We start from the raw sequence: 23,318 nt of genomic DNA, 5'->3' as shown, positions 1-23,318 counted from the left end.
GACTAAAAATCACACAGCCAAGCAAAAGGGATGGATTTTTCCTACATTTTGAAAAAAACCCAAGTTTTCTTCATCACCACACTCCGGAAGCATAAACTGCACATCCTAGTGAGTTTTAGGCTGGACTTAGAAACTTGAGCCCCGCTTTAGCTGCTACAGCACCAGTCTATAACCCAAGTCCAGTAGGAGCTTGTCCTAGCTGGCCCAGAGGCTTAGGGGACAGCCCGAGTACCCTGTTGGAGGACCAGCCTTGGCAATACTCAGCCAGGAAGACGCAGCCCCAGGAGAAGGCTGTAGGCTAGGAATGATGCCAGGAGTGCCTGCCTGGTTGGTGCTGGGTCAGGCAGGTGACACTGTCATGTCATCCTGCAGAGGCTGGGTTATGTTTTAATACATTGAAAAAAACAAACCCAACAGCCTCCCAGCATGTTTCCTTATCAGAGAGAAAGGAAGGAGCCTTTCTGAAACACATGTAAGCCCACCCAAGCAGACAACCAGACATACTGGGTCAACAGGTCTGGGAGACAGTCTCTGGACACTGAGAAAGAGTTTTGCATCTCAAAGGAACGAGTACTCTCAGAATTAAGGGGGAAAATACTGTATTTTCTTTTCAGTTTTCTATGATGAGACGGTAGTTCTGACAGCAAATTAGATTAAAAAAAACCCAACAGTCACTCAGTTAGAGTTTGGTTTAAAAACGCAACTAAAAGAACAAGGGGAGGAGACCCATTCAGGGAAGACTACGATGTACTGCTCCTCCAGCCTATCCTAACATATGTTACTCAGGGCATCGTTCTGGGCCAAGCTCTTTTCCCAGCAGCAGTCTCCTGCCTGCCTAAGGACAGACATCACCCCAGCCTTGGGTTACCGCAGAGGCTACAACGTGGACGGCATAAGGCATTGCATGCCCAGCAGAACTGTGGTGCAACAGCTTGTTCTGGGGCTGCACTGCACGTCCCGCTTAAATCTGATGCCGAAGACATTCAAAACCCACCACCAGCTCCATGTCGGTCAGGCTTTCCCCACTGCATCATGTCTGATTAGCGGGTACCCAAGAGGCTGTCTCTGTCTCACTGCGCTGGAGAAATCCTGCAGCTGGGAAATGATGTAGCAGGACTTGGAGGAGCTCTGGGCACGTACTTGGTGTGAAACCAGGGCTCTCCGGAGAGGCGTTGAGTATCTGCTGATTTTGGAGTACCTATTAATGACTTTTTTTTTTGGTAACACGCTACTGTTCTCTAGCCAGTCTGCAACAGCTGTCCTTAGGCATCCAGATGCAGCATTGCAGGTGAAGACTATGAGCAGGCAGAAGCAAGCTTTGGGAGCAGCATTTGTCACATCTAGGGTTGGAGGGATGATACACACATAAGTGTGCCCAGGCTTGTCCCCACTGCCCCTGCCAGACCCCTGCAAGGTGTGAGGCATGGTTATAAAGCCAAATTGACCAGCTGCAGGAGGTGGGGACAGGGGACACCTGCAGGCTCACTGTCCTCCCATGTCTCACCTCAGGACCTCTTCCCACCCTTGCCTCTGATGTTTGTGGTGAATTCAGTATTGGGGATGACGTGTATGCATTTCATTAGGCATAACCATCTATTAACTTACTGCCCAAAAACTTCTCTGGGGAACTTCCTTGGTCCCACTAGTACTGCTGGCAGAATTTATTGGTGAGTTTTGGGAAGCCAGGATTTTACCATCTGTTTTGCCTGGTCTGGGGCCACAGCCAGTGGTGATGCCACCTTCAGCTTTGCCCCTCACCTGCTGCCACTCCCTAACTTCACGACCTGATCCAGTGCACTGGGAAAGTGGAGAGAGTCTTTTACTCCCAGCATGGGCTAGGATTCTTGGCAAACTCTCCTCTGCTTTCTGGTACTGCTTAAAACTCACTTTATTGTCCTCCCAGCTCCGTCAGTGTTTGCCTACTGACTCAAGCCCAGCAAAGCAAGCAGCTCCATATGCACAGATCTCAGCTCTCCAGGAGGATCTATGAACGCAGCTAGATCAGCTACATCATCTCTGAAACAGGTTTGTGCCTCACTCCATCTGCAACACAGGGTGGACATGGACAGAGCTTTCACCAGCATTAGTAAGGTGGAAAGAAGGTAAGGAGGGTGTTAAAGGCAGTTGGGTTTCAGGATGGGGCAGCAAGGAAAGCAAATGCAAGTCCAGCAGTTGCCACGGCACCCTCCTGCCTGGGAGGCTTGCTAGCTCTGCTGTCTCTTGAGTTTTGGGCAGTTCAAACTTCTGTGAATAATGTTTCCAAAAGGTCTTACGTGGCTGAGAAAACATCTATGGATTTTATCAGTGTGATTTCAGCTTGTAGATCACTTAGTTGCTTTAGGAAACGTTATTCTCAACTTACAGGCTGTGGAAGAAGCTGGGAAGATCTGTAGTTCGGGGAACCTGGGAGAAGTTCACCAAACTCCAGAACCTGTGTCAAGTGACTGCCCAGCAGAAAGCTGGGCCTTCATGGCCATAAATTCAAGTGACCTCTATTACATCCTATCTTGACCCCCTTTATATTTATAGTCCCCAAAGAGTCTCACTGGCTGGAGCCCCCCCCTACAAATCACTGCCCTGTTAAGTCAGGCACATGGATGTCACGCCTCCAGCTCTCTCACTAGTGCCACCATTACACAAAAACACATCACCAGAGCACTCGGGCTCTGAAACTCAACCCTTGGGCATGCTACCACAATTCACTGTCACTCCAGCCCAGGATGTGCTCTCCTAGGACCAAGCCAGAACAAACCCATTAAGAAATGACCTAATGGTCGCTGCTTCAACCCATCGCAGAGGGGTGATGCAGACAGAATCTCCCCCACCTCCCGCTCCCCCACTTCATCAGTGAAAAAGCAAGTAGTAAATAACATGCTGGACAGCCTTCCCCGTCCCTCTCCCCCAGTGCAGAAGCCCAAACCCAAGAGGAGCCATACAGCCTCTCTGCAAGGAACAGAGGTGCTGGGCACCGGCTCCAGTCAGCTGCCCCCCAGGTAGAAGACCAGGGCTGGGAGACACAAGGGCCTTGTTCAGCTCTGAGAATCTTTCTTAAAAACAAATACTGGAAGACCTAGCAGTAAAGCAAGGGGCTACTCCAGCTGGAGGTGTCAACTAGAGACCTCCCAGCACCACTTACTCAACAGAGGGGGAAAAAGTAGCTAGCAGGGCACTAATGACTATTTTCCATGTAATTTTAAGTCTAGTTCCATTTCTTTTTCTTTTTTTTTTTTTTTTTCTCCTTTCCACTCACTGGATTTCTAATCCTTCTTTACGGCTCCTGTGCATGTGTGTAAATGTGTGTGTAGCAGAGGCAGTGGGGATCAGGCGCTTAGACACATTTGGCAAAGCCAACAGAGTCATTATCACGGTCAAAGACGGTGTAGTAGGGACCGATGAAGACATCTCCCAGGATCCAGAGCGGGCCCCCAGGGGGTGGGACGTCTAGGCCTGAAAAGCCACTCAGGCAGATAGTCTCTCCTTGTACAGAAACCTAAAGAGAAGAGCAAGAGCTTCAGTCTGAGGAGGTCCTCCCCTTTCCTCAACCTCACAGGCTTTGCAATAATACCTGCCAACACCACCCGCCTCTCCCAGTCTGCAATCCACAGCTTGCAAAAGTAACTCCCAACCCACCACTCTCATTGCTCCAAACCCAGCTCCTCCTCCCAGAGCCCTTACGCAGCAAAACATCAAGTAAAGCCACACGTGCCCATAAACCTCCCAGCCCATGCAGCTCTGAGTTAGAGCAATCTTTGAAATTCTGTACAAGATGGCTTAAATGCCAGGCTGGCGGCCTCTGCTATGAGAAGGCTGGCATCATGGCACTAGAATCCAGCTGAAAAGGCCAAAATATTTGTAGAAAGTGACACAACTGCCCTTTCTCTCCCATCCCGCTATCCCTCATGAGCATCATATGGGGGGAGCTGTCAGACTTTGGTGAGGTTGCCTTTGTCCATCAGCCAGTGCCACCACCCCATCACCCCAACCTTTCAGACTTTTTCCCAACTGCCTAGCTCCAGCCTCGCTTTTGCTGCTCTTGCATTTTGGATTTCATGGTTGAGGTTTAAGTGGAGAAGCCAAAAGTTAGGCCTTACGGGAGAAGCATATGGGTGGCAAAAGCTCCCTGGACGCACCTTGAAGACATACTGTTCTCCAGTAAGCTGGTAGGGCTTCCCTCCTAGTGTTAGTGTGACAACAGGCAGAGATGACACCTTATCGCAGGGGATCACGTACTGGAAAAGAAACAGTTAAGGCTTTAGATGACAGCTCCCACTCCTTCAGGAAAGGCCATGATCTCCCCTGGGGAAAAGCACAGTAAAGATGTGGTTGTGCCCAAGAACTGCTTATCTCAGGGTGCAGAAGACACTTGAGCTAAGCTGAGGTAAAGTGTGCTGCCCCCTGCCCAGGGCTGCAAGCTGAGAGGCCAGAGGGTTTCAGGATTTTAGAGCAAAAGGATGCTGGGTTCAGCCTTTGGTTCTGCTGAGCCCCAGGGCACAGCACCTGACGGAGCAGGGCTCGGGTCTTTCCTCTGCCACATGAGGGGAAGACATGGGTCAATACAGCCTAGAGACACAGACAGGGACTCATGGTGTGATGAAGGGACAAAGCCAGTTTAATTAACACTGTCAAGTCTTAGGGAAGCTGGCAGGTCTAAGCCAGTTGTTGCTGCAGCACGGGGTCTCCCCACACTGCAGAAAAGCCCTACAAGTGCTCATGGCTCTGTGATTTGGGAGGGGTTTCGGAGCAGAGCATCCTTCCTAGAGGATCCTTATAATCTCTGTTCCTCCACAATTTCAGGGAGGACAGGTGACCTTGTGAGATTAGCTAAGATGGTTAAAAACTTGGCAGGGAAGGGTTGTCATTTGCATTAATGTATTTGTATTAAAGTGCCTCTGGACTCACATTAATGTGAATCCTTGGCCTCAGCTGCAACTCGCACCCCTTCTCCCCTGCCTCCCAGAGGCAGGTGGCAGAGGTGACCCCAAAACCTCCTGAAGTTCACAGGACTGAGCCCTCCACTGAGAACACAAGCAGGGTGTCAAACGACAGAGGGGCCCCTGCTATGCTGCAGGCTTTTCTGGGAGTACAGACTGGGAACGGAGAGCAAGGGGAGCAGAAGACTGGGGTCGCTAGAAGCATCTGGGTACAAAGCAGGGTGTTAGCATGGATGCCATGATGGCCATGGACTCCCACTTTCCCAGCCCAGCCTCACCTGGCCTTTGATGAGTGGTTTTGCACCGATGGCGGTCTGCAGCTCCTTCACTTCCTTAGTGGGGCCAGTAATGAGTGAGGTTCCTGTGTCTACGATGGCCTCACAGCCCCCTTTGCACAGAGTCAGCCCATTGGCAACATCCACCCTGGGGAGAGATGCCCAGACAGAAGACAACTCTTAGAGGCCTCCAGGAAAAGGCTGGAGGGAGCAGCAGGCAAAAAGTTGACTGCTGCCTGCATACCCTGCCTGCTAAACACCATGATTCATGGGCACATGAGTAAGCTAAAGGTGATGCATTAGGAACTCGTATGACCTGTACTACTGCAAAAAGCAAAGGCTTAACGGGGCAGTGTGATGGCTGAGGGGGTCACGGACAAGGGAAGTGTTCATGTACATCAAAGAGACAATAGGAATTGCTTGGCTTCCTCACCCACATCTTATTTCACAGCAGCGTGGACAGATAAAGCCTTCCAGCCAAGGGTCTGCCACACTTTGCCAATGTAGCAGGGATGAGGAAGATTAGAACTAAACTCTGTGCTGGGGAGGGATGCAATCCCCAGGAAAAGGACACGCTCTGATCACAGGCCACTTTTAAGTTCCCATCACGTGGGAGAGCTCAGAATAGACCGCAGGGCTGGCGGGCCAGCAGCTCAGCCTGCTCTCCTCCCCTCTGCCTCCAACAATGCACACTGATTGCTGCGCTGTGCCCTTCAGTCAAGGGCTGGCTTCCTGGGGCCTCATCCTGCTCCTCTGGAGCTGTGTGCAAATAAGCCACACAGCTCAGTTGTTGCTGAGAGCTGAGCAAAGCTGGGGTTTAATCCACGGTGCTTGCCCTGCCTGAAAGGAGGACACACCAGCTTTTTCCCCAGCTTCACAAGGCCGCAGCAGGTGTTTTCAGGGGCCAAATTGTAAACAAGAAGAAAGGATTTTGCAGAACATCTCCTGCTGTTTTCTTCCTCTCCGCCCTTTCCAGCAACAAGTGACCCAGCCTGAAGGTGGGATTTTAATCTGCCCCCCCCCCCTTTTTTTTTTTTTTTTTGGCGTGGACGTGTTGCAGGTATAGAGGATTCCTTTTTGGGGAGGGTCTCAGCCCAGCCCCAGGCATGAACTGTCTGCACACATGTCCCCACACATGTAGTTGGGTGGAGGGGGCACTTACGCATCCATGTGGACCTGCCAGTAAGCCTTGCGCGTGACGTTGACCCAGCTGAAGTCGCCACTGTAATACTTGGGGTCAGTTCCTCCCAGGAGCAGCTCACCACCAGGCTGAGCAGTGGGGTCTCTGAAAAATAACCCAAACCCATGAACATGAGGAGCAGGGTGAGAACAACCCCCTCTGTGTGCCCCCAAAACACACACCGAAGTGCTTGGGGGTGAAGCATGCCATCAGCAGTGTTGGAGACAGACAACTTATGTCATGCTATAACGTGTCATTGTAGGGACAGATACCATGAGATAGGCTGAGGTGGGGAAATGGGAATATTTTGGCCCAGCTGAAGCATCCTGCAGCTTTTCGCTTTGTGCTTTCACCCGGACACCTGGAGAAACTGGAGAAACCCCCTGCATAATCGGCTTGTAACAAACACCCATGCGGGGCTGGACACGGCTGATGCAGCATTAGGTTATCTACACCCGACTCTGTGCCAGCCAGCAGCCTTGGAGCTGAATCTTCAAGGTTACCGTCAGATAAAAGCTCGCTGTTGAGCAGATGGGAAGAAATATGGTGACGGGGGAGGGCTGGCGCCTGAGTGGCCAGCAGCAGCCTTCTCTGCCCTCCCCACTCCCTGCGTGCTACTTTTTGGGCTGAAGTAGTTCAGAGTCCCCCCTGTGGTGTCAGGAGGATGACAGGGTGGGCCTGGAGGAGCAGCAGTGGATAGGAAGGTGCTGGGAGCCATGCAGGAGGATTTCCTGGGGGGTGAGGTAGTGTTAGCCCCATTGTTAGAGATGACTGGTGGGGGGTATGCTTGCCTGCGGGGTGACACGGTGGTGGCCACGTGGCTCATAGATTTTGGCAACAGACTGGGGCTGTGTTTACCCGCTAACAGGAACTGTACTAGCAGCCTGCAATCTCATGATCACAGCCCTGTTTCTCTTTCCTCTGGAAACATCTTCTGTCTCTTCATCAGTTAAGAAATCTGGTAGCAGACCTACCCAGCCTTTTATCAGTAAAATGGCTGCATTTCTACTTTTCTTCTTACTTCAAAGCAGTAAACATGAGAGATTTTGGCCTGACTGGTCTAGCAAGGAGACCTTGCTGAGAACTCCCAATGGCGCTGGCCAGGGCGTAAACTGACACATAGCAAGAGGTGCTATGGGAAGACACACAGAAATGCTCAGCTGGGCTTGTCCTCGCAACGAGAAGTGCACCACCAAACCCAAAACTACCTGTTCAGGTAGAAGGAGAAGATGTTTTTCTCAATCAGCTTCTGTTGCATGATGTTATCGAAGAAAGGGGTGACCTTGTCCACAGAGATCCTCGGGAAAGCCATGCCCAGGATGCCGTCGAACTTGGCAGCAATGAATGTGATGCCTGGCTGCTTCACAGCCTCCCCGAAGATCTGGTTCTTGATTTTCAAGTTACCAAGCTGACAGGAGATGGGGAGGGAAGGGAAAAGCAGATTGTAAAGAAAACTGACTCAGGGGACCAAGGCAGAAACAGGATCTCACTGAACATAAGCTGTAGTGCATCCCTCAATGTGCTGCCATACTCCTGCCTGCTTTCACACTTGAATTTGTAAGCAGCTGCAGAAACCAGATATCCTGGTGCCACTCTCCTTGGGGGGAGGGGGGGAAGGGGGAGAGGGAGGGACACAGGCCACGCTAGCTGCACAGTGGCACCTCCTGAGTCCCCGCAAAGCCCAGCACACCCCTGTGGGCAGGGAGCTCCCCTTTGCTCTTTGTACCACCTCACCCAGCACTTTGTCTTTTGCTCGGTCGTGGCACTGGCCATACCATTTTGCAGCTCCTCCACTTTGCATAGAGGGCTCTCTATCACTTGGTCCCCCCTACATCCTTTCCTCCCAGTCTGAGCAACTCTTATGCTGTGCCTTTAATTATCTTTCCCACCCTGTACACCTTCTAAGTCACCTCTGTGTCCTCCCTCCTCAGGTGCTGCACCCATCCCCAGTTGGGAGCACAAGACCCTTTCACCTCTGCCAACAACCCCTGTGATTTTCCCTGTATAAGAAACATCCCCAGGATATTGCTACATTCCCAGAAGGGCCACCAGCCTGCAGACCTCCCATGGGAGGGGAGAAGACCCAGCCAGGAACACTAGGTTGAGCCTGAAGCACAAAAATAGCAAGCAGAGTACTGTGAATGCAAAGGTCACCTCTTGCCAGCCATGAGAAAGACTGGCTTTCCCTGCTGGAAAGCTGAAACGCCCCACAAGGGCAGATCCCCAGAAAGGAGGGGATCACAGAAAACAGGATAGCTCTGCCGATGGGGAGCAGGACATGCCTGCTGGCTCCTGGGTCTAGCAGTTCAGGAGGTTTACAAACTTCTGACTGACCACAGGCAATTTTAGTATCTGTGCTATGACAATTTCAGCTTCTCAGCCTCCAGCTAGCAGCCCTGTAGTGAATCAGGCTGGACTGAAAAGCTGGCCTCTCCTACCTGATGACTGATAACGATCCCTGTAAATTACTAATATCCCCCCAGGGTGAGTGCAAGGCTGGGATAGTGCTGGCAGTGCTGGCTTTAATGGTATCAGAGGCTTGCACTAGGAAAGGGCAATCGGGGCTTGCAAAAGCTAAAAGCCACAGAGCAGGATGTGGGGCAAAACAGCTCACAGCAACGCATCCGCTTGCCAGCACATGGTAAGCGCTCCGGTTGTATGCCACAGGTTTACAAAAGCCACTGCTCCACGACACAGCACAACTGGTCCTGCAGAAGCTCAGACAGTTCAATAAAGCTTCCACTTAAAAAAAAAAAAAGTAAAATGCAATGGACTGAAAAAAAATGAGTACCAGGTTTATTTGAATATTGCCAAGGTTGCACATCCCAAGAGGGAGGAAAGTATCTGCCCGGTGGTGGGGTCTCAGCAGACCCTGCCCACATTTGGTCTTCAGCAGGACTGAAACCTAAGAGCATCTTTAGCAGAGCGCTGGCACCAGGTGACAGAGCCTTCATCTTTGTCTCTTGGTTGGCCCTCGCCCAGATAAGGAGAGACTGAAAATCATTACCAGTGGATGATTGCATGGTGGCCACTCTCCAGTGCTTTGCAGACAGGTGTCGGCACCCTGCAGCTTGCTGGGCCTCCTTATTAGCAACCTCAGCGAAGCAGGCAAGAACTGGATGGTGAAGGCAGACTAGAGGCAAGACCCTCCATGGCACGGTTTGGGCTCAGGGCTCCCCTCTGCAGAGGCACAGGGGAGAGGCAAGGAAGAGCATCTCCTGCATGGCATGGCATAGCTGCACTGCAGCCCTAGGAGAGACCCAGTGCCCCATGGCCAGCAATGTTTCCTCTGGTGTCCTTGAAGGAAATCCCAAGATTGGCTGTGATAAAGGGATGAGATACTCAAGCAGCAGAGGGCTAGCTGAACCCACTGCTCTTCAGAGAGTGAGCGGCACCAGGGAGCATGGTGCTATAGCGCATCATTCCTCCACAGAAGGAGAGAGGATGCTCAACATGAGCTCATCACCCTCTCCCAAAAAAAGTTCAGGGATGAGGGACTCTGGACCACCTGCCAACTAGAGCCTTTCGGTCACATGTCAGTGCCACCACAGGCTGCTTCTACCCATCAGGATGGCTGAGGCTGAGAGGGTCACCCCAAAGGCTATTTCAATGTCTGAATTTCCAGACTAGACCCAACTGGGAACTTGTGCATCATAGGAAGCATCTTAGTGTCTAAGCTGAAGGTCCCTGACCCTCTCAGTCACTCCTGCTCACTGCAAGCATGATACTGCTCAGGCTCCACGCAAGGTTTCTCTTGCTTGTGCCCAGACAGAAACCAAATGCTACAAGATGTGCTGGCTGCCAAGAGCCATCCCCACTTCCCAAACAAGCTCAGGCTCAAAATCCTTCCTCTGAGCTGCTGGGAAGTGGAGAGCTAATTAGCAAGTAGGCATTAGGGTGATAATTACAAACAAACAAAAAAAAAAATAGCTGCAACTTCAACTTTCCTTCCTTTCCTTCTGACTCACTTCAGCCCCTGCATTAATCTGGAAAGCGCCTAAACCAGCCCACGCTTTCACAGGACAATGAAGTTTGCTGTTTGCCTTGCTGCCCCGCTCCATTGCTGGGATGAATGTAGATGCCTCTGCCTGCTCCATCTGTATTTTGCAAACCTAACATAAGACAACCCATTAATGTTACATGCAGGGCATCTTCATTTGGCAACAGCCACAGGCAGGTTGAAATGGGCAGCTTTTTTTGTGGCAAGATGTTTCTAAGTAAACCAAGGGACACAGGAAATAAATGGCATTAAATGAAACTGAAATGGTCCCGAAGCTCAGTGGGCTGCAGGAGGCAGAGAACAAAACCAGAGGTGCAAAGCTGCTGGCATCCCCCATGACCTTGTCTACACTTCTTTCCAGGGTTCATTGAGCACTCTCCCTTGAAGTGGGTCTTGCAACCAGCCTGAGCTGCTGGCATCTTTGGATGTAGCATAGAGGCAATGGCTGGTGCTTCCAGGCTAGCCTGAAATTTTCCTGCTATAAGGACAAGCTAAAGAGCGCTCCTTACATGAGCCATCCACTTTGGGCTCCTCTTGGATATTTTTCTTTTGATCCCAATGAAATTGGTTATCCAACACTTTTCAGCTGAACCTAACAAGGAAACCCCCAAATCCCTAGATTTACGTGCTTATTCAAAACTTTTGCTTTGTCTCCCCCTGCGAAGCAAACATATGCTCTTATCCCTATGTCCTGGTTTGAGGTAAAACAGAACCAGACACCCTGCCAGAACCAAGTAATCTGGGAGCATGTGCACCGCTGACACGCAGCAGCTGGCAAACTCTCACAAGCACCTGTACCTGGGACGCAGTCCTGAAAGGGGCCTGTCCTTCCCAGGGCAGAAAGCTCAGCCTTTGCTCACTGAAAGGAAACGATGGGAAGCGACCACCAGCAACCCAGCTATCTCAAGCTGGGCCCCAAACACTGCTGGGGACCCCCCTGCAAGGTGTTTCACAGCCTTTGCAAACATAAGCAGACTAAGATGTGGCTGCAAAGAGCCCATTTCTGATCAGTGTCTGGGCAGCTGCTTGTGTGGACATCCACCGCACAGATATTGGCCAAGAACAAGCTGGAAACCACCAGCAGCCTGTGCAGTGGTGTGCTGGCATGTGCTTGAGCTGGGAAATTTTTCGGGTCAGGAGGAAGAGGGTTGGAGGGATGGCCAGAGACTATGTTCGCAGGGCACCATGTGTGTGGTTCACGGTCCTAGCCTGCTGCCCTGCTGATTAATACCTGCCCCCTTCTCTGCCTGCCTCAGTCATCATCACCTTGTTTCAAAGCACTTGGAAACACATTGCTGAAGCATGCTTAATACCAGTAGGACACACAAGAAGGGAGACCCGTTGAAATCAAACGGCTTTGAGCACTCTGCTGAAAGCAGGCTGGGGCAGCTTGGGACAAGGGCAGTTGTTACTCACCGTGACAGTGTCCTGGCTGAGGTACCCGGAGAGGCTCCCTGTCCCATAGTGGATGGCAAACTCGGTGCCGTTCTCCACGTAGGTGCTGGATTTGGAGGCATCATACTTGTGGTGCAGCACTGCAGCCGGGAAAGGGGACACAGGTGAACATACATCAGTGCTACCTGACACCTATGGCTTCCCAATACCTAACCCCACACTGCCCAACTCACCCAGACAGACACTCAACAATGTGAAGGTGGGCCTGAACCTGTCATTTCCAAAAGCTGGACTGCTTAACAAAGCATTTCCAACAACTGGGGAATTAGGTGGGCAGATCCAATTTGGCTGTTAAATCGGATTTGGCCACTGGGTATTAAGAGCCTAGAGGCTATGTGGCTGGTGACTCAGGGTGTTAGGCAGCAGAGCAACACATCCCCCCCATGCCATGGAGAACCAGAGTGGCTTTAAATATAGCCTGCTCTGAGTATGAACATTTTCACTTTATGGGTTTATCTTTCTTTTACTAAGAATAGCTGGATTTATTTTTTTTCCAGTCATTGTTTTTTTTCATAGAGAGGGCTCAAAATATTTGGTTATTTGCAGAGAAGGAAGGGCTTTTCCCTAGTCCAAGATGCTTTTCTCCTTGGAAAGGCTGGGAACTAAGATACCACTGGTTTTATGGCTAGGCAGATTCCTCCTCTGCAGATTCCTCCCAAGTCACGAGTTGGGCAGTGGTGCATAGCAAGCTCAGCCAGCTCAGCCAACAGACCCTGGCTGCTCGTTGAACACAGCAGACAGCAGCTGAGGACAAACCAGTCGAGCCCTGCGGAAACCAACATGCTATATGGGCACTTCCCTGGCTGGGCTGCCTGGATCCCAGTCTGGCAGAAGGTTAGGCTCATTGCATACTCATAAAACAAGCCCTTCAGTCCCAGCGAGTCCTAAACTGCTGCCTTGAGAAGTCAGCTCCCTGCTAGAGATCAGGGACCCCCAGGACAGACTAGGTCTGGACCTCATCACCCTACCATGTCCTAAACCTCATTTCACATATGCAGAAAGAAGGTCCATCTCCTCTGTGGGCACTAGGGCTGTACAAGAAGTCCAAATTTCCTCATTACCCACAAAAAGTACTATAGGCTGCCTTTTATGATTGCACTTGTTGACTTCACAAGTTTCTCTGCTCTGCTTAAGCAGCATGCAGCGCAGCTGGTGGCTTTTAAATGACATTTTGCCATAGCCAGGTTTGACACCTTCAACTGTGGAGGTTTACTGCGTAGAAACCCCACAGAGAAAAAAAAAAAAAAAAAAAAACAAACCACACAACCAAACTTGTAGTCCCTAACACATTCTCACCTCATTGTGCCTACCTGGCTCTTGTTAATTATAAATCCATAAACATGCACACACATGCTCTGTGCAGCAATAAACCAGAAACTAGGACAGTTTGTATCAGATCTGGCAAGCGGCTGATTTTTTTTTTTCCACCAGCTTGCGCAATGGGGCAACAGCAGAGTCAGTCTATAATTTGGGGAGAAACATCATAACCTGTGATGCTGCTCCCCAGCTGCAGGGCCAAGGTTGTTGGGGAAGGTTTAAAGCTGTGCGTGGGTGACATGGAGAGGAAAAAAAAAAACAAAAAAAAAACCACCACACACAGGAAGGAAGGGAGTAATGAAGACTGGATGTGGGAAGTTGGGATCCTATTTCCAGCTCTGACCCTAAAGAGCCCATCAGCTCCCAGTGAGCCCTTTCATGCTGCTGCTTCAGTTTCTCCTCTTCCAATGCCAGGATCTGCATTTTGCAGGGAAGAAGCTGCCGAGCCAAAACTGGCACTGGTGACACTTACAGCAGGCAATGTCCAGAAGGTGACAGTGCACAGATGGCACCCAGAGGTTGGAGGAGCCGGTGTCAAAGACCACAGTGAACTTCTGGGGGGGTGTCCCAATGCCAATCTCGCCATAATACTGGGCCTGCAGAGGAGAAAGGAGCTGTGAGCAGAGGTGGCTGGCTAAAAGCAGGGATTAAAGACAAAAAAAACTCTTAGCATGGAAAAAGGGGACTGGCTTCTTATTTAGACACTGCTTTCCTCTTGGTTTTGGCAGTGACGGGCTCCAGGTCTTTGCCCTCTGGAAGGGAGGCTCCCATTTGGTGTTCACACCTTACAGTGGGTGGGAAAAGGATATATCGTGGAGGAGAAGCAGGACAGGCATTTGCGGGGGAGGACTTTCAGGGCAGGGAGACAGGGCAGAAGGGGGATTGTCTGCAGACTGGCATGTGGTTCACTACAGGGAAGAGCAAAAAGATGGGAGGAAGCCAAGCAAAACACCTGCATTATTGAAAAGCCAGAACTGTCTGGGAAGCTGCTTTGCTGGCAGGTTTGCAGAGGAACTGTGGGTTGCAACAAGCAGCAGCTCTGCCCACTGCAGGTGTAGGTACAGCCACTGGGGCTTTTGGTGCAGGGTGGCAAGCTCCTGGGGTAGAGAGGAATAAAAAAATGCTCAGTCCCAGGGGTTGGAAGACTTGGGAGGAGCTGGAGGGAGGAAAGGGCTTCAGTAGAACTACCAGAGAAGGATTTAAGGGTTGTGGGGTAAGAGTTTAGGAGAAGACCCTGTTGCACAGATATCCTCTGCCCTGCAAGTGCATCTTTGCTGGTACTGGAAGAAACCTGGGTGGCTGAGATTTTTGCAGGACATCCCTCTATCTGGAAGGGAAAGGATGAATGGGGAATGCTCAGCAGGTCCCAGACAGACCCATTTTTCCCCAACCCTCCCAAAGGGGCACACAGCTGTGTCATGCTTGGTAAGCAGCTGGATCAGGGCCCTGGAGACAAGGCTGCTAAGCAAGGGAAGTCAGCCCATGGCCTTTCCAACCCCCCCCCCCCCCGTACTTAATTAAGACAGGGGGGATAAAAAAAAAAGAAAACAGGATTATCAAAGCTGCCCACCTCCTGCGCGCTTAGTTTGCGGGGGTTGCTTGCCAAGTAATTAATAAACCATTGCAATTAGCCATAATGGGGAGGCAGCACTTGCTTCCAGTGATTCTGTAATTATTGCTGGGGCTTGAAAATTAACCCCTGATATAGGAGCCCCATAAATCACACACATAGACCCATGAAGGGTGCCAGGGGCTGGTGGGGACCATATAGGGCAGTCTAGGGGAAGTTGTGCCTTTCTTTCCAACAGCTCCTCTGGCAACAAGAGCCTTTTTGGCCTGGCCGGGAGGGACCCAGCAGTCCCTTATCTCCTGCCACAGCTTGGGCTGGTCTCCCTGCAACAAGGGAACAGAGTCCTACCTTGAGCAGCAGCCCAAGCCGCAGGCACAAGAGGCAACGCTGTGGAGCAACCGCCAGTGTCCTGGCTTTCAACACTGCCTATTAGAACACTGGTGGCCCTTCCTAGCACAGCCCTGTGAGGATGGTGTTGGCTGGGTGACAAGAGCCCCTGGGGAAGGGGAGCAGGGGCAATATCCTGAATTAACACCCAGTATCCAGCACCAGCTTTATTCTGCCAGCCAGCACTTGCATACCACCCCCCCGCCAAGAGCTACAAGGTTACCCCATGGGGAACCCAGAAATAGGAAACCCCACAACTGTCCGGTAGCTGTGCAAGGGCAAACCTCACATCCTTTATCTGGCCGCTTCTTTTATTGCTGCTTCCATCGTGAAAGTCCCTTTACTCCCTAAGCTGCCGAGAAGAAGGTGGAGGTGCAGGATGGCTTTTCCCAAAGTGGTGCAGAAGACGAAGGATAGCAAGAAGAAGGGTCCCGCATCCCCAGTCCTATAGCAAACTGGTGCCCAGGCCAAACCCTCTCCTCCTGCTCAGTACTCGCTTTTATGCTCCAATGCCCCAAGGAGTGGAACATAATTTTGTGCCCCTGTCTTGCAGAAAGCAGAGCCCAAACAGGCCAGACAATACAAGGAAGGATGGCACATGAGCAGGCCCCTATTTACAATTGTTAATTAGTGACAAAGAGCAAAGGAAATATGTCACAAAAGCTGCAAAGCTCCCGCTTGGGTGGCAGTGGGCTGTTTATTGTTATTACAATTATTAGCATTTTTAGTTATTTTTAGCATTTTTAGCAATGATGGGAAGTAACTTTTGGCAGCCACCCACCAAGCCATGGAGGTGCATGAATCTCTCCTACACAGTCAACATCTTTCCTTCCTTCACCTTCTCAGAATGGGAAAGGGTGGGACAATGAGGCTAGCATATCCTGTCCTGTCCCATCCCCACCCTGGGATGGGTACCCCTAGAATTGGGCCAGGGTCTGCTGCAGAGGAGGAGCGGTCAGCAGGGAGGGTTTACTCACATCCATGTAGTTTTTCAGGATCTCTGGAGTGGGCTCAGCCAGGTCAGCAAAGCCCAGCTTGAACTTGAGGAGCTGGGTAAGGGCATTCATGTCTGGGATCTCACTGCCCACCTCATTCAAGACCCGCCGCATGGAGGGGAACTTGGTCAGGGGGATCCTGCACACAGAGGACAAACACCCAGCTATTAATGGGGGTGGGGGGTGCAGACGGGGGTGCAGCACAGCTCCACCGAAATCAGGGGACCTGCCAGCACGTGGCAGACTAGGTCTGGGCTCCCACCAGCACCCCTTGCCATGCCACCACGCTCATCGCTTTTCCCAAAGCCGGAGGCTGGGAGGAAAGGGTGTGAGGGCACAGCAGGTGGCCACCAAAGGTCACCGGGAACAGAGGCAAGCAAGGTGAGAGACCGCCCCCCTCCCCCCCATGGGCAACAGATCAGCCGAGACCGCCCCCCTCCCCCCCATGGGCAGCAGATCAGCCCCAAACCCTCACCGGGGGAGGTCTCAGCCCTCCTCCCCTCTGCTTTAACAGTGAGGGAGCAACACCGGGGCGGGGGTAGGGTGTCCCTCTGAGAAGCGCCCGGAGGCCACCACTGCACCAGCACCTGGGGTGCACGTCCCACGTCCCCCTCCGCCACCCCCCACCCCACCCGAGGGGCTCCGCCGGACCCGGGGGGATACCCACTCCCCCACCTCACCTGATGAGGGCCGCGCAGGGCCCCGCCAGGGCGAGCAGCAGCACGAGGAGGCCGCGGGGCCCCATGGCGGCGATAGGCGCGGGGTAGGGGGGGGAAACACAGGCCGCAGGGTCCCGCCACTGGGAGGCCGCGAACGCCGCGCCGGGCCGCCTCCCCTGTTTTTGTAGGCGCGGCGGCCCCTCTCCAGGGATTTTTCGCGTCAGCTGACGGGCTAAAATTGCAACCGGCGGCGTCACGTGAGGGCGGGGCGGGGCGGAGGCACCCGCGTGGGGTGCGGGGCCGGGGGTGCCGCCCCACGCCCCCCCCCCCCCCCCTCCCCCCCTCCCTCCCTCCCTCCCCTCAGCCCCCAGGCCTGACCCCCGGCGCCTGGGCCCGTGACTCAGCCTCCGGGAAAAGGGGAATAAACACCATTAAATCAATCACGAGGCACCCGGCCGGCGGCGCGTGCTTGCTTTTGTTGTGTCTTTAACTTCCTTCTGGTTTGTTGGTTTTTTTTTTTTTTTTCCGGGTTTTCTGGCTTTTCTCTCTTCCCTGTGGAGGTGGTGGTGGGGGGACGACACCCCCACCTCCCCACCCCCACCCCAGCATGGCGAGGGCTCAGCCTGCCAGAAGCCCACGGGCTGCTCACAGACCTCGGCCACCCACCCACTCTTCACCAGTGGGGTTTAATTTTGCAGCGGGGCCCACCGGGATGGCTGCGCACCCCCTTCCAGTGGGGAACGTGGCACCCTCCCAGCCCTATGCTTCTCCCTGGCCCCAGGACAACCCCAGTTTAGGGGGACTCATCTCTTGGGGCTGAGGGGTTTGGGGAGGGAGATGGGCATATCCCGGACCATGGCTTGGTTGGGAGGGGCTAAGGGGGGTGCCAAGCAAGATGTTCTCCCCCTCAAAGTGCCACCGTGGTGGTACCAAGCCACCTACAGCCATGGAGGATGATGCTGGTGCTGGGCAGAGCCCAAGGGGGCACTGGCCACCAGCAGACCCTGAAGTCCCCCCCTACAGAGATGCCAGGCTGAGCACCAGGGAGCACCAGGACAGGCTCTTTGCCACCCCCGGGGTGCCACCGCAGGGATCAAAGGTGCCACCTCTCTGACTTGGGAGGTGGCGGATGGAGCTAATCTCTGCCCAGTTTGCCCCGACCGAGCTCTTACAGAGCCACGAGACCAACGGGGAAAAAAAATATAAATAAAATCGGATTTACTGACGCATTCCCTTCCAAGCCCTGAGGGATAGGGGTGTTTGTTTTCTGCTCCTGCTTGCACCCGACCTCAGGGATAGGGGAGCAGCAGCCCATGGGATGAGCTGGGCACTGCTAGGGTGGGGGACCCCTGGCTTCGTGGCGGGGTCCCTGTCCCTTGCCCGCCTCCTTCATGTTCATGCAACTTCTGGAAAATCACTGGGTCGTGTCACTTGCGCCATCTCCTCCCCACCCTCCCTCCCTGAGCCTCTTCCATCCTCCTGCCGCCTATGGCAGCATCCCACTGCCCCGGGGGCTGTGCTCGCCGCCCCCTGACTGCGGTCTGTGACGAGTGTTTTCAGGGGGTACACCTGCCCTGGGCTGCGTCTCGTCCCACCAGCTGTCCAAGTTGCCATGCCTCGGTTGAGCTGGATGTATCAGGACACCGGCCGCCTCCCCATGGAACACGGCACCCACAAGGACGAGGTTTTCCAGCGCAATGGCCGGAGGCGTTGTCTGAGCTTGCCGGGTCCCGTTATTTCGGCCAGTCTCAGCAGTGCCTCCCTGGAGGCCGGCCAGCCCCCGCTTCCCTCCTGCCCCGCGGGCGCGTGGTCAGGGCAAGCGCCACTGACCCTGAGTCAGCAAAACCCCAGGGCGCTCTCCCGGCCCCACGGCACCGCGTGACTCAGCAAAACCCTGCCGGGCTCTTTTCGGGCAAGGGGCCAAGGTGTGGTGGGCCCCCCAGCATCTGTAGCCCGACCCCAGAGGCATCCCCTTTGCCATGGGCTCCGGCTCGGGGGTATCATCCTTTCGTCCCCCCAGGTATGGCAGCCCCAGCATCTGCGGGTGGGAGCGGGTTGGGCATAACCCAACCCAACCGCTGTCCCACCCAAGCAAACCCACCCTCCCCAAGGGCTCTAAACCCCCTTGCAAATGTGCTTTGCAGACAACAGGGATAGTCCTGACGCCAGGCCCGGGGCTTCCCTACACCCTTTCAGGCTCTCCCAGAGCCAGCAGTGGAGCCGGCAAGGTCCAGCCCTCCTCCCTTCTCTTTGAAGAGGTCGGGAAACCGCAGCCATCTCTGCGCCCCAGGCTGGGGCACCCACAGCAGCTCCTCTGTGAGCATTTCCAGTCTGGCCAGTCTCTTCCAGCATCCCGTGGCTAAGGAGCGGGCTCCGGCGTGCAGGAATGGGCTGGTGAGGACGGCATGTCGTGCTAGCCCCGCACCATCACAGTGCAGAGCAAAGTCTTTCAGCAGGGTCAAGCAGTGTGGACCTAGCCTGTGTCTGTTTTTTTATCTTAATTCCCAAGGGATTAAGGGCAAGCTTTGCTGTTAGGAAACCTGTTATGAGTGAGCCTTCGCTTGGGCTTCGTGGGAGCAGGGCTTGTGTCTGCATCCAGAGCTGCTCTTGTACCAACACAAGAAGGTTGTTGCTTTTAGACATCCTTCCCTAAGTGACTTACATGTCCATCCCACCGCCAAGCCCAGTCACTTCCCAATGGTTTATTGGGAAAACGGGAGGACGGGGCCGTGTGGCAGAACGTTATGATGACAATCCTCTCCTCGGTGCTCGCAGAATGGGAAGGGACTGAGGTGGAGGGTATCTCCAGAGTGTTTAAGTTGTCTCCAGCCCTTGGCACTGGTGGTTTTGGAGCTGCCACCGCTGCGCCTGCGTGCTGAGGGACCAGTGGCCCTGGCAAGGAGTCTGAATTTTTGCATTTGGGCTCCCTCAGCACTTCTGTGGGATGTTTGGGTATTTATAGGCTGGGACCGTGAGAGCTGGATGGTGTTATCTTCAAAAGATAGGCTGGCATGAGCCTGGGCATGGGGAGGGTTTAGGCATTTTTCCCTGTTTTTGGAGCAAGACCTGGAGTGCCTCAGCCAAGATGTCCAGAGCAGGCGGAGATGTGCAAGAGATAGCTGAGGGACCTGTCCCTCCTTGCTCCTGTTTTCACCACGGGGGATGAAGCCCTTTCCTTGCTGGCCTGTCTTCCCAGTCCCCCTCATACTCCCAGTTTTGGGGGTGAGCCGGAGTGCTGTTCCCAGCGGCCATGGCCGTGGGTGTGGGGTGACGCACCCCTGGGAGCGGGCCACGCTTTCGCAACTGCGATCCCTGCCGGAGAGGATTCCCAAGGGGAGGTTGAATGACTCAGCCCCAGCGGCTCCTCTGGGGAGGTGCACCAGCCCCAGCCCTGGGAGACCGGGGTCCCCTCTGTGGGTGACACTGGGGTGTCCTGTATGCCCGTATGCCCTTTGCCGCACGGCCGGGGGCCTGATGCTGCTTAGTTCCTCTGGCAGGGATGCTACGGTGGCCTCTTTCTCCTTATGTTTGGCCGTGCATTCGCCTTTGCCCTTTCATTTAGGTTTGGTTTTGTTGTTTTTTTTTTTTTTATTTATTGCAGTGGTAGACAATGCTCTGAACTGCAATGACCTAAAGGGCAAGGAAAGCTTCGGTTCGGAAACACCGATTACTTTTTGGCCAAGAGGTGTTAAATGCAAAGCTGTGGGTGGGATTTCTAGAGGATGAACGTCTTCTTCAAATTCAGAAAAATGTGTTTGGGATTTTGCAGCTCGTTGCTAAAGGAGAAAAGAAAAATGTTCCTCAGTCTGAACCAAGCAGAGCCTCCAGGCGCACAAGTCCAGGCAGGTCTGGTTGCAAACACTCTGACTCCAACTCAAGGTCCCGGTGCTGGTGTGAAGCTGCTGGATGCAGCTAATTAGCAGAGCCTGATTCACCGGCCTCGAGCCCCCGAGCGAAGCAGTGGTAACTTTTTCCCGGCGCGGTGCCAGGACCTCGCCCACTCCCAACGCCGCCGTTTCCTAAATTGGTGTACAATTCACAAGGTGAGGGAGCGTTTTTTCAGCGGCACCGGCACATCCCAAACGACGCCCTCTTTCTGGGTGACACCCACCAAAAGCAAACCTGAAGGTGCTTTAGTAGCAGCTCCAGCTGATGGGAAACGTGGGAGCAGGGGAGGGGTGGTACTGAGCAGAGCAAAGGGACTCATCCAGGCTCTGGCTGCCATGTCCCAGCGCTGCAGACGCTGGGGGAGATGTCCTGGGCATCGCAGGTGGTGACAATCCCTGGTCTGTTGGTGCTGGCCGGCTGGGGCTGGTTTGCAGGCAGAGCTGGCGGGCAGCCTTCTTAAACATTTTTTGGCTGCCAGCATGGGCTGCAGTGACCTTGGGGAGATGCTAAGTGGAGTTGCAAAAAGGCTTTGGCTTGGTGGTAATTGTTCCTTTGGTGTCTCTCATGCCGCAAACCCTGATCGTGGTGGCAAGTGAGGGTGGCTCGCCAGCGGCTAGGTGTCATGGCTGGGTGTCATAATGGGCAGGAGCCCTGAGCGTGGCTCCATCCCCATCAGGACCATTTGCAGCAGGCTCTGAGCACAGGGTGCTTTCACCCTAGTGGACCTTCTCCATCAGATCCTACTCTTCCAGCCTTTCCCCTAGCTATTAAAAAAAAAAGGCTTTATAGCTTTACATAGCAAAACGCTTATGGTGTTTAAGCCTGTGAGATGTGCTGATGTCTTCACTAGGGTTTATGCATATGCCACTGTGCCTCCCCAGGCTGCTGCCAAACTCGGCATCGCCTGTCCCTGCATCCCACGCGCTCCGTGGCCCTGCCCAAATCCTCGCTGCCCCCGCATTGCCTGCCTGCGCCTGAACCCGCTCGGCATCGGACATCCTTCCACATCCCCTTGAGCATCCTCCCCCATGGCTGGGGACACGCCTGGCACCCATCTTGGGGAGGAAGGGACCTGCCTCACCCCGGCTGCTGGCCCTGTCTGCTCCTTGGGGCCGGGATCTCGTGGTGTCTGCCTCACCCGAGTTATTTTGGAGCAGGTTGAAATTGCCGGGGATGGGCAACAACAACCCTGGCAGGAGCTGGCAGCAGGCAGCATGACTGACGGCTGACGGGATGAGGTGGTAAGTGGCAATGATGGCATCGATTCATCGCCTCCCACGCCAGGATGTGATGGGGAACACGGGGACCCGATTCACCTTGTCGCCCTCCTTGAGCAATCCCTGCCACGGTCCCTGGGGACACGCGAGCTCGGCTTGGGGTGGGGGGTATCAGCTCACGGGTGGGATCTGCATGCTTGATGGAGACATGTGCCTCCAGTTTCGTCCAAGTGTGCCATCCATCTCATTTTCTTTGCCAGCACTAGATGCCATTTAATTATTTCCTTTAATTTCCAGCCGAAGCTGCCTCAAGAAGACCATTATTTGTGCAATTACATCTTCTCCATCTGTTACAAAGTACCAAAGCAATTGAGCCTTCTGGTCCTGGGAGGAGGGTGGGCTTGGAAAGACGAGGGTCAACACTCCATGGCGACCCAAGGATTGGCTTAAAATTGCAATGTTTCCTTGGAGCGGGAGCAACCAACCGTCTCCTCTTTGGTGAATCAATCCCAACCTCCCGGGGTGGGTGTTGCTGTGTGAATATGACCATGAAAGCTCTTAATTCCCACCTATTTATCGTCACCTTTCTCCTAAGCACCGGCTTCACTTGCTGCCGCAGCCAGCGGCCTGCCTGGGGTTAAGATCTTGAACCCATGTTTAAGCACCTTGGCAAACACAGTATGCGGTGTTGCACACCCTCTCTCTCAGCTTCTGCATGGAAAACACTCCATTTATAATTATTTGCAGCGTGGGACTTGGCATCTCGGCCTCCCTCGCTTGGAACCCCTGAGTGTTTCCCAAGGAGCTCTGTCACCAGTGTGGCTTAGGGCTAGGTCAAAAATGTGAAGATGATTGCCCTGTGCTTGTGGTTGAAGGTCCTTGGAGGTTATGGGTGGAGGGAGGTGTGGGAGCATCCCTGGTGGACACTGCAGCTGTGCTCGGCTCCTGCAGCCTCCAGCATCCTCTCCCGCTGCAGCCAGGAGTCAATAAAGCCGAACTGCTCGGACACTGCCAATGCAGATGTCTGTTAACAGCTAAATACCTGCCAATCTTCCCTCCCTGCAATGCCAGCATTTCATAAAAAGTTCCTTTTGCTCTCATAGTGCTAAGTTGTTTGGTTTTTTTTTGGTTTTTTTTTTTTTTTTTTTGCATTGCAACCCTAAATTCACCAATGCAGTAAGTGGGGGATTAAGGGCACACTCCTGGGCAAAGGTCTCCTGCAAAAGTCTCGGGGCCAGCTGGCCACAGCCTCTGATCCCTGGGGTCACGCGTCCCCCTTGAAACAAGGGTTGCTTGTTCGGCACCGCCGGCAGAGCTGGGCTTGGCGGAGGAGGCCGCCAGCCTCCTTGCGGCTGAGCGGAGCGGGAGCATCGCCCGCTTCCCTCCCTGCACCGGGAAGGTGTCATGAGGCTGTCCCAAGCAGTGGCGGGGCAGTGCCGGCTTT

General features: G+C 53.6%; 1 protein-coding gene across 2 annotated transcripts; it reads right to left on the bottom strand.

The window, feature by feature from the left end:
- Positions 1–582: 582 nt before the first annotated feature.
- CTSD (cathepsin D) lies at positions 583–16,997 on the bottom strand. 2 transcript variants are annotated; one of them, XM_082485948.1, is made up of 9 exons: positions 16,791–16,997; positions 16,093–16,249; positions 13,631–13,754; positions 11,803–11,966; positions 7,595–7,794; positions 6,369–6,491; positions 5,210–5,354; positions 4,131–4,229; positions 583–3,490 (listed from the first exon to the last, which is right to left on the bottom strand). In XM_082485948.1, exons 1-9 carry the CDS (start codon positions 16,853–16,855, stop codon positions 3,329–3,331), a joined length of 1,239 nt encoding a protein of 412 aa, XP_082342074.1. In that variant the 5' UTR covers positions 16,856–16,997; the 3' UTR covers positions 583–3,328. The 2 variants fall into 2 exon arrangements, with proteins under 2 accessions (XP_082342074.1, XP_082342075.1); XM_082485949.1 differs by having other exon boundaries at positions 11,803–11,921; positions 16,791–16,996.
- Between the last annotated feature and the right edge of the window lie 6,321 nt (positions 16,998–23,318).

Source organism: Vanellus vanellus, assembly GCF_965231255.1.
Source record: "Vanellus vanellus genome assembly, chromosome: 6".
NCBI classification, from domain to species: Eukaryota; Metazoa; Chordata; class Aves; order Charadriiformes; family Charadriidae; genus Vanellus; species Vanellus vanellus.
This window is presented reverse-complemented; position numbering and strand designations above follow the sequence as displayed.